Source organism: Aptenodytes forsteri, unplaced genomic scaffold (genome assembly GCF_000699145.1).
Source record: "Aptenodytes forsteri isolate BGI_AS27 unplaced genomic scaffold, ASM69914v1 Scaffold137, whole genome shotgun sequence".
Taxonomy (NCBI): domain Eukaryota; kingdom Metazoa; phylum Chordata; class Aves; order Sphenisciformes; family Spheniscidae; genus Aptenodytes; species Aptenodytes forsteri.
The window spans coordinates 3,758,902-3,774,999 of record NW_008796221.1 but is presented as its reverse complement, the minus strand read 5'-3'; the positions used below and the strand labels follow the sequence as shown (position 1 = coordinate 3,774,999).

The 16,098-nt window shown below is 38.1% G+C and overlaps 1 protein-coding gene across 1 annotated transcript in view; it reads left to right on the top strand.

Moving 5' to 3' along the window:
* PRKAR2B (protein kinase cAMP-dependent type II regulatory subunit beta) overlaps positions 1–16,098 on the top strand; it is a 72,576-nt gene that overhangs the window by 45,450 nt on the left and 11,028 nt on the right. The window contains exons 4-6 of the mRNA XM_009289093.1: positions 913–987; positions 2,138–2,221; positions 14,762–14,868. Of these exons, the coding sequence (XP_009287368.1) occupies positions 913–987; positions 2,138–2,221; positions 14,762–14,868 (266 nt within the window). The remainder of the gene's footprint in view (positions 1–912; positions 988–2,137; positions 2,222–14,761; positions 14,869–16,098) is intronic.

Here is a 16,098-nt window from a genome sequence, read left to right as displayed (position 1 = left end):
GCTGGCGTGGGGTGCCGCTGCTCGGGGACTGGCTGGGCATCGGTGGTGAGGTGGTGAGCAATTGTACTGTGCATCACTTGTTTTGTGTAATTATTATTAAAGTGTTTTTATCTCAACCCACAAGATTCTAACTTGTGGTACTTAATTGCCGACTGAAATTAAACCATGACACACGAGTAAACATAATCAAGCTATTGTGAAAAAGGTATGGATGGATGAAAAAGACGCATAGCCTGCAAAATGTAAGGAGTAATTAATCTGTTGTACTCAGTACTCTGCTCAGCTCAAATACTGGGTCCAGTTTTGAGCATCACACTTCAATAAAGATAGGGCTAATTGGAGGGAGTTCAGAGAATGGCAATGAGGATAGTTAGAGAGCTGAAAAACATGACTTGTAAGGAAAAAAATTGAAGAACCAGAATTATTTACTGTAAAAAAGTAGAAGTTAGGTAGGAGAGAAAAGTTTTCAAGTATTAAAAAAAAACCCCCAAAACAAAAAAACCAACCAACCAACCAACCAAAACAAAACCCGAAACCATCTTGACCTTACACAGATGAAGGGAATGATCTGATCTCTGCATCCAGTATGGATAGCTTAAATTCTAACAAGAAAGGATTAGTTTAGGCATCAGAAAAAAAAATCTGATAGTAAGGTAAGATCACTTAGAACAGGTTAGGTGAGAAATTTATAAGTATATTAGAGGTCTTTTAAAACAGAGAAAACGTCCAAAAATGATACAAGTGTAGCTTTGTTTCACCGGCAGTTCGGAGATGACGTGCTATGGACCCTATCAGCAGTATCGTCTGTGATTCTCTATTGAGTGTGTTACATTACTGCATATTATTACTGTGCCACACAATGCATTTTCTGTTCTGTAAATCCTGTGAAACACTATTGTACTTTTAATTCAGATTATACTTCTTTTTATTTCAGTGTGTGCAGAAACTTACAATCCTGATGAGGAAGAGGACGACGCAGAATCTAGGGTATGTAATGCTTTGAGTCAAATACTTATTTTTTCAGTTCTCAGGCATTAAATATAGGAAGAAAAATGTAACCAGAATTACCATTCCTTTCCAAAAAATCTGTATTATAATATACTTTATTATAATATTTTGGGTTTTCATGTTAAAGGAACATGTAAAAATTCTCTGTAATAGTCACCCATGTAGGACCTGATGAGAGTATTATTCTAAATTGCCACACCTTTGATACATCGTCTGTTAAGGTAACATTTTTGTGCAATTTTATTTGGCCAGAGAGTACCTGCTCCTAAAAGTACTTATTTGATGTCCTCATAACCTTGCAGTAGTTTCCTCAATATTCTAGTATTTTTCATAAGGCAGAAAAAAGGTAAATTACAAAATCACTAAGATTTTCAGATATACAATGCAATAACTAATGAACTATATTTACTTATTTTACTTATGTACCCTTTTAAAGGCATTTACTTAGCTTTTAAGATGAAATAGCATAAGTATGACTTTTAAGACAAGTTTAAATGTTTATATTCTACCTAATTTCTGGCTTGTAAAACTGTCAAAAAGGTTATCCTGTAGTATCACAGCCTTGAAACCCAGCATACCTTTTTAAGCATATGAATTGAATTAACAACTTGATTGATACTCGCATTAACCAGACAGCGGTAGTTTAGTAAATCTCTGGCTCACTCCGATAGTGTCAAGTCTGTTGTTTACTCTGTGGAACTTCTGATATAAATTTAACACAGATACTATTTCACAAAATACTCTTTGGGAAGTAGTCATGGCAAATGGCTAAATGTAACAGTGGTGCTTTTTATAAAACATGCATGCTCCAAATATGACTAGAGAGTAGTAGAGTAATGTTTATGCAGCAATAGTTGAGATAAAGGTATCCAGAATGGCTTGCAGAAATGAACTGGATTCTACAAATGTAAAGATCTTGTTAGCTTAAATACAGCAGTGCTTCATTTGCTAATGCTATGGTGATATAATGTTATCATTGAGTGTTTATTCAAATCCTGAAGGTTTTGAAATTAGTGTTATGAAGCATGGCCAAAATATTGTGTAAAATGCTTAGCTGAATTAGCTCAGTCCTTCAGCTAGTGCTGCTATATGATAACTACTTTAAAGGTTTTTCTATTATATCCCTCAGATTATTCACCCTAAAACAGATGATCAAAGAAATAGACTGCAGGAGGCATGCAAGGACATTCTTCTTTTTAAGAACCTAGATCCGGTAAGAGATTCTTTGCAATGAACAACGTTTAGCAGTGCTGCTAAGAATTAATTCTCTTGAACTTTTCAAAAGAAGTTTACAAATTTGACTTTTGTAAGCTTTTATGTATGCTTTCTTCACCATTTCATAAACTCCAGAAATGCCATTTTTATAACTGATACATCATATATATAAAGCTTTTTGTTCACCACCATGAATGATCATCTTGAAGTACATTAATATGCATGTATACATTAATATGACTGTAAAGTATTGTATTTTCTTATTTTAAATCTTCTTGCTGTACATTGATGTATATAAAGTCATCAGTTAACTGGAACGCTTAAGTTGTTTCTACTAGTTACTTTTTGTCATTCAAAAGTGTGCTGAGTGCTCCATCAAAGCCTAAAATTACCCCCAAAGCCTACAGTTTAGCTATAGATGTAATTGAACAAGCAACTTATGAAATAGAGGGAAAGAGAAAGGCAATAGTGAGGTGTTTACATTATTATTTCACTTAATACAGATACCATGAAAACGATACAGATAATTTTCTTCTGTACAGATACCTTCCTTCTATTGCCTATAAAAACAACTATGGACTTTTAAGAAAGCTTAAATGCAGTGAATGAGTGATCTGGATCAGACAAAGGTGATAACGCTACAAAAAAGCACAGGGCTGTTTAAGGGAAAAGGTGAGTGTATCAATCAAAACATGCATACTGAGGTTGGGATGACTCACAGCACACCAAATGCTTTCTCAAGAGAATTGATTCAGTGCTGTCAGGGGAGGGAGCATGGGGGAAAGGGAAATAATTATGTAGAGTTTTAAGCATGAGAACAAAAAGTTTTACATTTGATTCAAGAGGGAGCTAATGGAAAGACCAGCCTGCAGCTCTGTTTGGAAGTCAGGCTGTTACAGAGAATGCATGTTAATTTGTGCTGCAGGTTTCCAGCTCCTGCTTTTGTCTGCACAAAGGCTGAGCCCTGAGCCTCGGTACCTGTTCCCAGAGAGGCCCTGAGGAGCAGTGAGCCACAGACCCCCAGCTTTGCAGAACCCTGGAGTGAGAGCTATAGGAGGGCATCACAAGTCTCAGCATAGGTGCTAATGTGTGTGCATTCTTGGGACACTAGGGATCCTGACACAGAAGATTTCCTAACTCCCTTCCTCATGCTGTCTGTTTAATGGGTAGTTAATTAGCTGTTCCACTATACTTGTTCAAGCTAAAGTCACCCAAACATTTGCCCCTTCCACTCCTGAATTATTTTTCTGCATAAGTTCAGGGATACAAAGTGGTTTGTGGGCATCTGCTCTGGATGTGAAATTGGTTTATTATATATTTTCCTTATTGTTGCTGTGTCCTGGCTTCCGCTTGCCTGGACCATCGTTACATTAGCCTGCCAATGGCATTTTGGCAGACCCCTCTTGGTTAGTCTCTGAGCATTTCTCTCTTACGAGTCCTGTGACCCAACAGATTATTGTGTGCTCCTAGAATCTTCCATGATGTTAATTTTGAGCTACTGCTTTCCTGATTCTGGCTTTACACAGTTTCTTGGTAGTATCTGCTTATAGCATCAGTCCTCTGGATGAGATCTGCTTTCCCTTCCAGTGAGAACTAGATCTTCTGTATAAGTAGTAGTCAGCCACTTGGTCTGCAGGACAGGGATCTATTGGCTTCGTATGAGCTGTATTGTAATGTTGTGTAGACATAGAGCATTAAAGTGTTCCAGTGTGGGCACTTGATATAACTCTTCCAAGGAATATTGAGGGATTACTTCCCCTGTTTGTGGAGGTCTTCTCAGGACTGTGCTGCTGTCTCGATACCATATCCCCTTGATGTGTTGAACTCCTTTTTTACTTTTTGCTTCTGAATCAGTTACTTGTAATTGCTAATAGTTCCCACAGTCTGTTGCAGGTGTTTAGCAGAAGACTTCTTAGCAGAGTCCTCCCCTTGTGGAGCTCTGCAGTCCAAAGCCTTGAAATCCGCTCCTGGGATCTCCCAAGTCTTCTTTACCCTGTTTTGCTCAGATTGTCCAGTGGATTAAGAACACTTCCTTCTGCTTTAAATCCTTCACAGACAGCGTTGTGGAAAGTTGAGTAAGATAATTTTTATAAAGGAGTTTTTCATTATAATAACTTTACTCATAAAAGGCTTTGGAAAGCTACTGAGCTCTGAAAATAGCAAGGGTATTAAAATGTAGCCTTCTTCAGTCTGGCTTGCTCCTTCTGTGGAGCCAAGATCTGTAGTCCCCAGGGGACTTCTCCCACTCCTCCTTCTTGTTCTGCTGCTAGGCAGTGACTCAAGAGCTCTGCCACTGTAGTTGCAGTAATTTAAATGTTCCTATCCCAGCTCTCTTCCTCACCTCTGCCTCTCCACCCTGCAGCACAAGCGCACGTGGTGCCAGCTGCTGCCGTTCACTCTCTGGTGTATTAGCAAAACACCTCCTTCATCTTGGTGAGAGATAGTATCTTCAGCTGCTGAAGCTAAAGTCTCTGGAACAAAAGTCAGGCTGTGTATCGATAGTGTCTCCCACTCGCACTGTTTTTTTTCTTGCATTGAACTTCAGCTTCTTTCTGCTATAGTTCTGTGGATGAAAAACATTGTTTCAGAGGTCAGTGAGTTAGAGGGCAAGAGATGATGTAAAGTGCTTAATGGCTTTTCCCTGATGGCCTTTTAGCAAGGTGTCAAACACCATTACCTAGATAGGGCACCACTCTGAAATACAGTATAAGAACATGTCTTACGGCGTGATCAGAATTGCATTCACTACATGATGCTAAATGGAGCCCACATTTTCTTAAAACTTTATCCCACCCTGACACAGTGTTTTAATTTGAATGGAAGGATAAGATAAGGGTATCATTAAAGCAGGAGATGTTGCAGTAGTTAGGAGGTGACTTACAGTACCACTCAGCATTTTAATTCAAAAGTCCATCTGAACAGACAAGAGCCTTCACATAAAAGTAAAAAACAGCAGAACCATTTGAATGTGAGACTAAACGAGAGAGAGGAGAAAAAGATAACCTTCAGACTTTGAGACAACTTAGGATTTTCTAAACACACACAACACTGTCTTGAGCTTGCATTTACCTGATAGCAGTGTTTGAATATCAGATAGGTAAGCTTATGGAGAAGTATTTATTAATACCAATATTTCACATACTGGCTCTGATTGAAAATATAGCATAGTATAAAGGAACACCAGCTCTGGTATAATCCCCTGAGCAGCACTCTGTGTTTTAAAGGCCAACTTTTATAAATTCCTTAAAGTCTGTGAAGTTACTTGAATTTTCTTGAAACTTGCTTTAACTTTGTGGATTGATTGAGGATGTGACCAGTCAACTAATGTCAGTTCAGCAAGGCACTTCTGAGTTAACTCCCTTAAATAAAAAGTACTTTTAAAGAATTGACATGTTAGCATTCTTTTCATCTTTCTGGGGGCTTAATCACTTCCCATCTGGTTGCTGTCACTCAATATCAGTTTTGCTAGTGCGTAACAGTATTAAAAAAATTACTTGAAGAGAAGAATATGTATTGAAACATGCACGTGCAACAAGATGAGGGAAAGAGGTTTTTGCAGACCTCTGGCTACTTTTTAGAGGACCAGATCAGGAATGAATCAAGAGAAATTCCAGGAGCAGAACTGTGTGGATGAGTGAATTAGAAGAGAGAAAGTTGCATTCAGATGTTCATTTTCCTTTCCCTATGCTATTAATCTAACCTATGTTAGATTAACTCATTCCTCTTCTAAAGCACCTCTTCCTGTTCTTCCCAGAAGAGCCTCTTCCTATTAGACCACAGTATTATTTATTGTTCTTCTCAATTGCCTGCTACACCATTGCCAGAAATCCTAATATTACTTTTGTTCTCCCAGGATTGCCATGGTGTGCCTGGCTGCTTGCTCTACATGCATGCACAAAGCATGTTACCACACCTTCTCCTTTGTGCTCCAGGTGCTGAAGGTTACTGGCGGTGGAATCAGAAGCTGCGTGCCCTGTTTCCCCTCCACTTTAATTTTGTTATAAGCCAGCAAGGAGAAAACCAGATGATGACCAGATGCCTTGGGCCATTACTGAGGATAAGCCCCAAGTCGCTATTACTGGAATTTGTCTCTGTTCAGCCTAACAACTGTTTTATCACTGGGGGGAATAGCAGTAGCAGCAGCTCATCTAGTGGCCAGCACAGCCTTCTACACTTCCTTTTTACAATGCAGTTCAGAGAGTTTATTCTTTTGGTTTTGTCTTTTAAGATGAAACTTTGCTGGGGCTGATTAACAACAGGCTATTTGGTTTGGCTGTGATGGCCCATAGGCCAGTAGTTAAAAAACCTGATAAACCTATTATCAGAGTAACAGGGTGGCTCAAGGGACTGGTACCATCAAAGCTGTGCCACACCCTTGCACTTAAAGTTTGAATCCTTTCTTTCGCAAAAATTCACAAGCAGTGTTAGATCATCTGTTCTCTTTCAGGGAAATTTTATTTTGGAGAGCTTTGCCCTGCTAATGCTTGTAGAGAATATTTCAAATAGGTCTTGACCCTTTTCTAAAAGGTAATAAATTATACATATTCTTCACAAATATGCAAGAGCAATATCTGGGCATAGTGCCACTCATGCACCTGGGGAATTATTATAAAAGAGCACAAATATTGATTAATCAATTAGAATTGATTAACTTGAAGGAAGATGAAAGAAAGCATAATGCAACTGTGTTTTATGAATAGTGGACTCTTATACTTAAGGCCAAAGCATTCCTTGAAAAGTGCTACTAACAGAAGATTCTCATAATGCTCTTATGTTCTTAAAATTCTGGTGAAGAATTAGGACTACAGATGTTGGAGCAATTAATGGGAATACATATATACATATATGAGTGAGCCCAGAATGCCTGAACATGTTAATAGTTTGCCCTCTTAGATGGCATAAAACTCTTTGCAAACTAATGGGTTCCCAAACAAATAGAACTGCACTTAATCCTCTGTTTTTTCCTAAGGCAAAACTAATACTTATATCAGATCTAGCAAACAGGGATTCCCTCCACCTTGCCTATTGTATGAGAAATGGTGTGGCCAGCAAGACTAGGGCAGTGATTGTCCCCCTGTACTTGGCACTGGTGAGGCTGCACCTCGAATACTGTATTCAATTTTGGGCCCCTCACTACAAGAAGGACATCGAGGTGCTGGAGTGCGTCCAAAGAAGAGCAACGAGGCTGGTGAGGGGTCTGGAGAACAAGTCTTATGAGGAGCGGCTGAGGGAACTGGGGTTGTTTAGCCTGGAGAAAAGGAGGCTCAGGGGAGACCTCATCGCTCTCTACAACTCCCTGAAAGGAGGTTGTAGCAAGGTGTGAGTCAGTTTCTTTTCCCAGATAACAAGCGATAGGACAAGAGGAAACGGCTTCAAGTTGTGCCGGGGGAGGTTTAGATTGGATATTAGGAACAATTTCTTCACTGAAAGGGTTATCAAGCACTGGAACAGGCTGCCCAGGGAAGTGGTTGAGTCCCCATCCCTGGAGGTATTTAAAAGACGTGTAGATGTGGTGCTTAGGGACATGGTTTAGTGATGGACTTGGCAGTGTTAGGTTTATGGTTAGACTCAATGATCTCGAAGGTCTTTTCCAACCTAAATAATTCTATGATTCTATAATCAGTTATTGAAGATGTTCTGCAAAAGAACTGCCCAATGTAAGGTGCCTTCATCTTTGGCTTAAGAATTTTGGAAACTATTTGCAACTCTGAATTATTTCTGCTCTATTTTAGCAAACTGCTGAAAAGAATCAGCCAACTTGCTCAGAGGGCTAGTTACAAAATATAAAAAGTGTTACTGAGCCTGACTAATGGGCATGTGCATGATATTTGAGAGGCAGAATTCTAACTTAACATATTAACTCTGTGGAGGAAGGTTAAGGTATAGTCTCAAGGAAAATATTGTTGCTTGAAAATATTGATTATACATCAAAATACAAATTGGATTCTTTGATAGTGAAGAAATAAATGCCTTTTGATTAGTTTACAAGTGGATATTACACAAGGGAGCTAAACGTTTTGAATTGGATCAATAGTGCTGCTAACATTTGTATTGGAGTTCCAGGGGAGTATATGTACATGGTTTTGTTCTGAAAAAACAAATGTGGAGACCTGTAGACATGAATTGTGTAATTTACTCTTCCTCTCCAAGATCCTGACTTGTTGATTAAGAACTCCTTTTCTTCCCATGGTTTCCCTGCCTATGTTTTGCTAACTTTCTCTCTCTCTCTCCACCCCCACCCCCAACCCCTTCCTATTCTGGTATTCTGTCTGCTTCATTACCTTCTTAATATCATGCTGAGCATTAATTCGTTGATATTTCATATTACTCAAAGTGATGATAAGGTGGCCAACAGGATGCCATTTTAACTTGGGCTCATTTTAGTAAAATGGTTGTAGGAGTAAAGAATAAAGTGGTTGATGAACTCAGTAGGAGAACTGTGGATGCACTTTGTGCATATGATAAGTCTTATGGCTGTGTCTCAGAACATTATAATTTTTACAAGTCATATGAGATAGGCAAGTCTTGTTACTGCTGTTGTACTGAAGTGCAAGGCAATCTCATGCCTGCTTAGATTGTGCAGAATGTCCTGAATCTAAAAGGGAAATTAACGGAGATTTCCTGTCTACCAGGGAGCACTCCAGCAGCACACTCATCCTTCTTTTGCGGGACTCCCAAAGCATATATAATCCAAACATACCATCCAATACTTTTGGGATTTACTGCATCCAGCTTAATAGCTGGTTTTTACCAGCTCCTGTCAAATGCCAGATTACAATTGTCTCAGTTTGCTGTCAGAAGCCACATCACTTTAACTATAGAAATGTAGCTGTGCCTTCTATCTCCTGAATTCCTTTTCTTAAATAGTGGGGAAGGATATTTTTCAGAAGTTACTTTTTACATTTGACATTGTCATGACTTCCAGTGATGATCATGTCCTACTTTCCATTTTATCTACAGTGCCTTCATTGATTCCGAATGGGTAGCACTTTGCCAAACAACAAATGTTTGTATTAGCAGTTTAAACATTGATGCTTCTTGGAAGCCCCAGAGTGTTTGAATGGTTGAGTTTAGTATGGAGGACTTTGTTCTTTTTCCTTTACAAAATAGCTCACAGTAAATTTATAAATTGATATTAAGATGACTGTACCTGGCACAGTGGTAGCAAATCACTTGGTAGTCTGGCAGTTAAAAGAGCCATTGGCATTTGGGAAGGATATGTCATGGTCTACCAGCTCTCTTGAATGAATCAAAAGCTGTCTTGCAAGGACATAAAAGTGACTGGATTTTTAATGTGTGAAATGTATACTAAATAAAATGCAGTTTTAATTATACTCAATGTCCATTATATAACTGATTTTTTTTTTCCAAGGAATTGTCTTGAGATGTAATTGCCATGTTTATTTTGTTGACTTGAAAGAAATTGAGGCTAACATACTATTTTCAAATAATGCAATATGCATCTCGAGGACAGTACTTTATGTGATACAAAGTATACGTTAGGAGAGTTGTGAGTGATTATTTGCAGTTTTTCACTTGACCTGGCAAGAAGGATGGACACTGTTCCAGGGGGATGTCCTTGGCAAATGAGTTATCATTCCTGTATGGGGCTTTGTTCTTCTGAATCTCATGTCCTCTTTTGTTTATAACTGATTGTAAACATGCACACAATTTTGTACATTTCAGATATGAAATGGCAATGCATCAGGCTTGCACACACCTTACTTACGCATGGGTATCACCACAGGCCTAGATTCATAAAGATGCCTGGTATCTGAGTTGCACTTTAGGCACAGTAAAATATTTCTTAACTCATAACAGGGTGATTCATAAAACTTCTGCTTAGGTGCTATGCTGTTCATAGGCACCATGATAAGTACCAGAGGTATTTTTTGACATTGAAGTTCTGCTATGCTAGAGGTTCATGTGGCTACCATGGGATAAAGGGGAAGAGGGGGCAACTACTTTTTGCCACAAGTGTGTAGTAATTAGAATACTTAGCACATGAAGACTGTCTGAGAGGATCAGGCTCCTAGTGAAATGTTGATGAAGAGCATCTGTGTAACTGCTGTTGAGGAGAGAGAGCTCGCAGGAGCACAGCAAAGATGACAAACTAGCAGAGACTTTGCAGTTGAGGTAGTTTGTGCAGATGAGAGTTTGAAGGGGAACTCGAAACAGTGCGCAAGACAGTGTGGGGCTGCTGCTAGAGTTGGTGCAATGGCACAATGTGCACAAACTGAAATACAAAAAAAATCTGTTTAAGAAAAGCCTTTTTTACTGTGAGGGTGGTCAAATGCTGGAACAGGTTGCCCAGAGAGGTTGTGGAGCTGATTTACATGTTTTAGGACTAAAGAGCTAAGAATACCTGCTAACTGTTTTTTTACTAGTAACCAGTCATAGTAGCATGTCCTTCATATTAAATGTTTCCTTAGTTCAGTATTTTGAAGGCTTTAATTACAGGGAAAATGTCACTTGATTGACTAGAAATACAGATTTTGTTTGTCAGGAAATTAAGAAGGATGTCCAAAGGCAGAGTTTGACTGACTGCAGTAGATTATTTTGAAATTTTCCATTCTTGTCACCTTTATTCAGTTCAGTAATCGGTAACAACAAACTAGATCAGAGGACATTCTCTGTCCCTGAGGCCATGCAGTGCAGTATGACATACATACAGCTAAACTCTCTCGCACCTTCCTCTCCTCCTAACCCCACCAAACCAAGCAACTAATCAGGGTGGTTTTACCTGTACTGGGAAGAAGCCCTGGCTCAAGCATTCCTCCAAGCCATGACCAGGGTTTGTCAGGAGAGTGCTAGTTGGCACAAGCCAAAACTGTACCAGCTGTGCTAACTGCACCAAGAGCAAACCAGCCCAGACTATACCATGTCAGTGCTTGAGTCCATCCCCTGGTCCTGTTGAGTTTGTACTTCATAGTTGTAATCTCTGATTCCAACTGATCTAAATATGCAAAAGAACTTTACTAGCACAGTTTATTTAAGTTGGTATAAAACTAGGGTAGGTACCATCTTGGTCTAAGTAGGAGAGGGAAGAAAACCACATCATCTCCACTTCAGATGATATGAGAGGATATATCATGCTGGCTGATGCTGATAAGGGAGCTAATGCTCCTTTGCAATCCTGCTTCCCAGCAGTTAAATCCACACTTGAAAGCTAGGGTGATTGAGACATTAATGATGGCTGTAACTGTGGCATGTTTATTCACTTGTCTAGTAAATTATTTTGTGAAATCATGCTCTGTCATTAAAGTCCAATTGTTAGAAAGACTTTTTGAGAGAAATGCAGTAACTACACTTCAAAAAAAGAAAATAACTTTATAAAAAGAAAATCTTAACAGATGAATTTGGTTTGTATTGTGAATGTGTCTTTCAGAAAATCTGATTTCCCATTCAGCCTCCACACTTTTAAGGAAGTTAAAATATTTTCTCTGTCACAAAGGATAGTGATCAAAGTGTGCTTTCATGGCAACAACCCAAGGTTCCCATAATTTTCTCAAAAATGTTCCTTTTTTGAAGCATTTCCATGCTTCACAGTTTAGAATGGAAAAAAAAAAATCCATTGCATGTATTAGAGAATGTAAAGAAACATTACATAAACAATCAAATCTCAAATCATTTAAACTTTAGTTTTGGTTCTTTATATTTGTAGAGTGCATTATTCTTAAGAAAAATAGATGCTTTATTATATTTGAAAAAACTGTATTAAGATAATGAAATTCTAGTAGAAGTCATAAAGATTGTACAACGTACATGTTTAATACTTCAGATTCTTTATAAATTTTATTTCTGTTAAAGTTTATCATGTTTTTAAAGTGTCATTCTTTAGAATATTGATTGCCAGATTGCCACGGCATTACACACCACAGATTTACAAACACATATAAAAAAACTCTTCCTGTTTTCATTTTATATGTATTTTTTAAAGCTAGAACTGCTTTAAGGAAGAAGAGCTTTCAGACTGCACCATTTTACAAAATACCAGAATTAATTCTGTGTGTGATAAGAGATCTACTTTTTAATTCTAAAATTACCCATCTTTATCCTTTCAAAGTAACTATAGAGGGTGCCAGTAAATTGAGCCTCAGTCTGGCAGAGAATCAAGAGGATTCACATAGAGCGAGCTGGGCAAGCAAGTTTTGTAAGTCACACAGTAATAGCAAAAAACACGTGCCTGGTTTGGTTATTGCAGTCTGCTCTATCTTAATTTTATGTAGAAAGCTTTGGGAAAGGGACCAGTTGTCTTTAAGTTAGTTGCAATTTATTTAGAAAGTTAAAATACATGTGCAGTACTTCAGTAGATAATAGACAGCTCTCAAACGTATTGAATACCTTCAAGTGTTTGAAACATTTTTTTAAAAGGGAATTGTATTTGTGAATTCTACTCTGTTGTCTAAAAAAGTCATAGATTTACCTACCAGAAAAGTTGTGTTTTGGTGACCTTGATTCATAATTATGAGATTGAAAATGTTTTAACCTGAAATCTGAGATGAAGCACACTGAATGAAGATTATAACTGTATGTATTATTCCTTCAGTACCGTCTTTTTAGTTTAATCTTTCTTCTAAGATGTCTTGGGAGTATTTTAATTTCCAAGGATCAGGGCCCGTATAATACATTTTGCTTGCATTGCTTGCATTTAGAGGATAACATATACCCTCTACCCTCCCATAAAGTGTGGAGCATTCTGCATGTTCTTACTTGTTTTCAAATGGCAGCCAAAGGCTGTTGGCTGGGGAGCCGCTTTCCCAATTCAGATGTAAAGCAAGGAGAAGGTAATGTGCTGCTTCAAATGCTTTAGACAACTAACTGACATTAGGTCAGTTTTGCAGATTCTGTGGGAGTTCCTTTTAGTTTACATAGGGAGAACTGAAAAGACTGAAGTAATATTGCCTATTAATTTAAGCATGAAAGTTTTTAAGAGGCAACTCCTGTACCTAATTTTCAGTCTCTCCCCATGGCACCCACACACACTTTTCTCTTTCTCTGAAATGAACTATAACCCATTCACTGGTAGTAAAATGATCCTTCTTTTTTGCAAATACATACCTGTCTATACTAAAAAAGGTACTAAATAGAGACATAGTTAAATGATTCCTTGCTGGCCTAGGTAGGTTGCATGATGTCTTACTGTATTTTACCATGATCAGCTGTACTGAGGATGGATGCTGCCATTCTGTTGTTCTTTGTGCCCACACACAATGCACTCTGTGAAGTAAAATTGTATTTAGCTTCCATTTTTTAAAAAGGCTTGGATAACACGGTACTGCTGATATTTTTAAAAGCTTTGAGTAAGTGAAGAAATTCAGTAGAATAAGGATGGAATTCATTCCACCTAATTTTATCTGTCTAAAAATTAAGTGTCTAACTGTGAGTTACAGTAGATCTCTATCATCAGAGGAAAGAAAGGGGAATCTCTAGAGAATGATTCTGAGCTATCTAGTATGGTTATCTCTGTACATGGGCTGCAGAAGGACTCTAGAGGACTGGCTTAGGCTGGTCTTGTTTGGAAAGGCAAATGCCATCTTTCAGTGGCTGGAAATGCTATGAATTGAACCACTGTAAAATGCGTGCGGATCTAAATCTACAGGCTTTTCTTTACCGTGGTTTGCACTAGAACATGTTTGTTTCAGTATGATACATACTGAATAAGTTTCAAAAAGTAGAGGATAATATTGTGTTTATTGTCAGAATTTTAGGCATATTGCTCGATAAACTGAAAATAAAATTTAAATTATTAAGTTATCTTTTTAGGATTCGTTATCATTAATCCACAATGAGCTGTGTTTGGTTTTTTTAGATGTGAATGGTTAAGTTTTAGCAGATTTACACCAAACAAGACAAATTATGTAATTAGTGATTTGTTTTTGTTATTAGACAGCCATAATTCAGATTATGACATTTTGTTAGTCTGTTAACATTTCTCTCTAAACATTCATATTCCATTCAAATTAACAAAGTAGTTTTATAGCCCTGTGTAAATTCCTACTTCCCAATAAGTCTAGCATTTACTTACTCAATCAAAGCACTGCAGACCTTTACGGTTACATCTGTCCCACCATTGTGCAGGCATTGTATACTTTATAGATTTTCAAAATACTTTACAATCATTTTGAAACTTTAAATTCTGTAAAATAGTTCTAAAGACAAAAACAGGTAAGTGTATTGTTTGCAATAAGGGATACAGTTTTTTCCTTTAACTGTATAATGTTACGCAATTGTGAAGGGTGAAATTCTATCTTTGGATTCTCGTGAGCAATTTATATTGTAGACAAGATCTATGTTATCATTGGCAGGGACAAGAAGGGAAGCTGGGCTCTGAACGCTGGAAGAGGAAAAAGCTAACACTGAATACTAAATAAAACTGTCTTTCTGATTGATCCATGCATTTCTGTAGCATGAGTATTTTCCATCCATGAACATTTTTTATCTGCATATTGGGAGGCTGGGCAGTTAGTTAATTTGAAAAGTATAATCTTAAAAGCAGATGATAATTTCTTGTCTTTGTCTGTGTTCTTTTAAATAGGAACAGATGTCTCAGGTGTTAGATGCGATGTTTGAAAAGCTGGTTGAAGGAGGGGAACATGTCATTGATCAAGGGGATGATGGTGACAACTTCTATGTCATTGACAGGTGAATCGCTGTGTCGTCTTATAGCAAAAGTATTATGCAAAAGTCCATTGAGAAAAATCTATTTCTTTACATACATGTATTTAACTCTTTGTCGTGGTTTAACCTTATTCGGCAACTAAGCACCACACAGCCGCTCGCTCACTTCTCCCTCCCCACCCCTGGTGGGATGGGGGAGAGAATTGGAAGAGTAGAAGTGAGAAAAACTCATGAGTTGAGATAAAAACAGTTTAATAATTGAAATAAAATAATAATAACAATAATAATAATGTAATAATAATAATACACAAAGCAAGTGATGCACAATGCAATTGCTCACCACCTGCTGACCGATGTCCAGCCAGTCCCTGAGCAGTGGCCCCCCTGGCCAGCTTTCCCCAGTTTATGTACTGAGCATGATGTCACATGGTATGGAATATCCCTGTGGCCAGTTTGGGAAGCACTGCTCAGCAACAACTAAAACATCAGTGTGTTATCAACATTATTCTCATACTAAATCCAAAACACAGCACTGTACCAGCTACTAGGAAGGAAATTAACTCTATCCCTGCCAAAACCAGGACACTCTTACGTATGTTTGCATGGGAGAAAGAAAAAAGAACACAAGTGAACCAGTACAGCTCTATCTGAGCTACGGAGAGCGGTTTTTGAAAGGAGGCAGATTTCTCATATGGAAATAAGTCGCTGTCTTCTTTATGTATTGCTGGATCCCAAAGGCTGGGGTTTTGGGGTTTTTTTTACATGGAAAGAGTTCTAAAACAAAACACAATGGGAAAAGTTTTACAGCTCAATATTTGAAATCTTACTGCATTTCAATACTATCTGTAGACTTTCTTGTTCACATGAATATTATAAGACCTCGAGTAGCTAAGTCATTACTCTTCATTTGGAGACCTGTACCAGAAAAAGCAGGTAACTAAGTAAAATCCTAGATATTGATTACTGTTGAATCCAGTGAGTTAGGAAGAGCATTTACTTTGGCATCTGTCGTGCTTTAACCTCAGTTGGCAACTAAGCACCACGCAGCCGCTTGCTCACTCCTCTCCCCCCCAAATGGGATGGGGGAGAGAATTGGAAGAGCACAAGTGAGGAAAAACTCGTGGGTTGAGATAAAAACAGTTTAATAATTGAAATAAAATGATAATAATAATAATATCATAATACACAAAGCAAGTGATGCACAGTACAGTTGCTCACCACCCGCCGACCGATGCCCAGCCAGTCCCCGAGCAG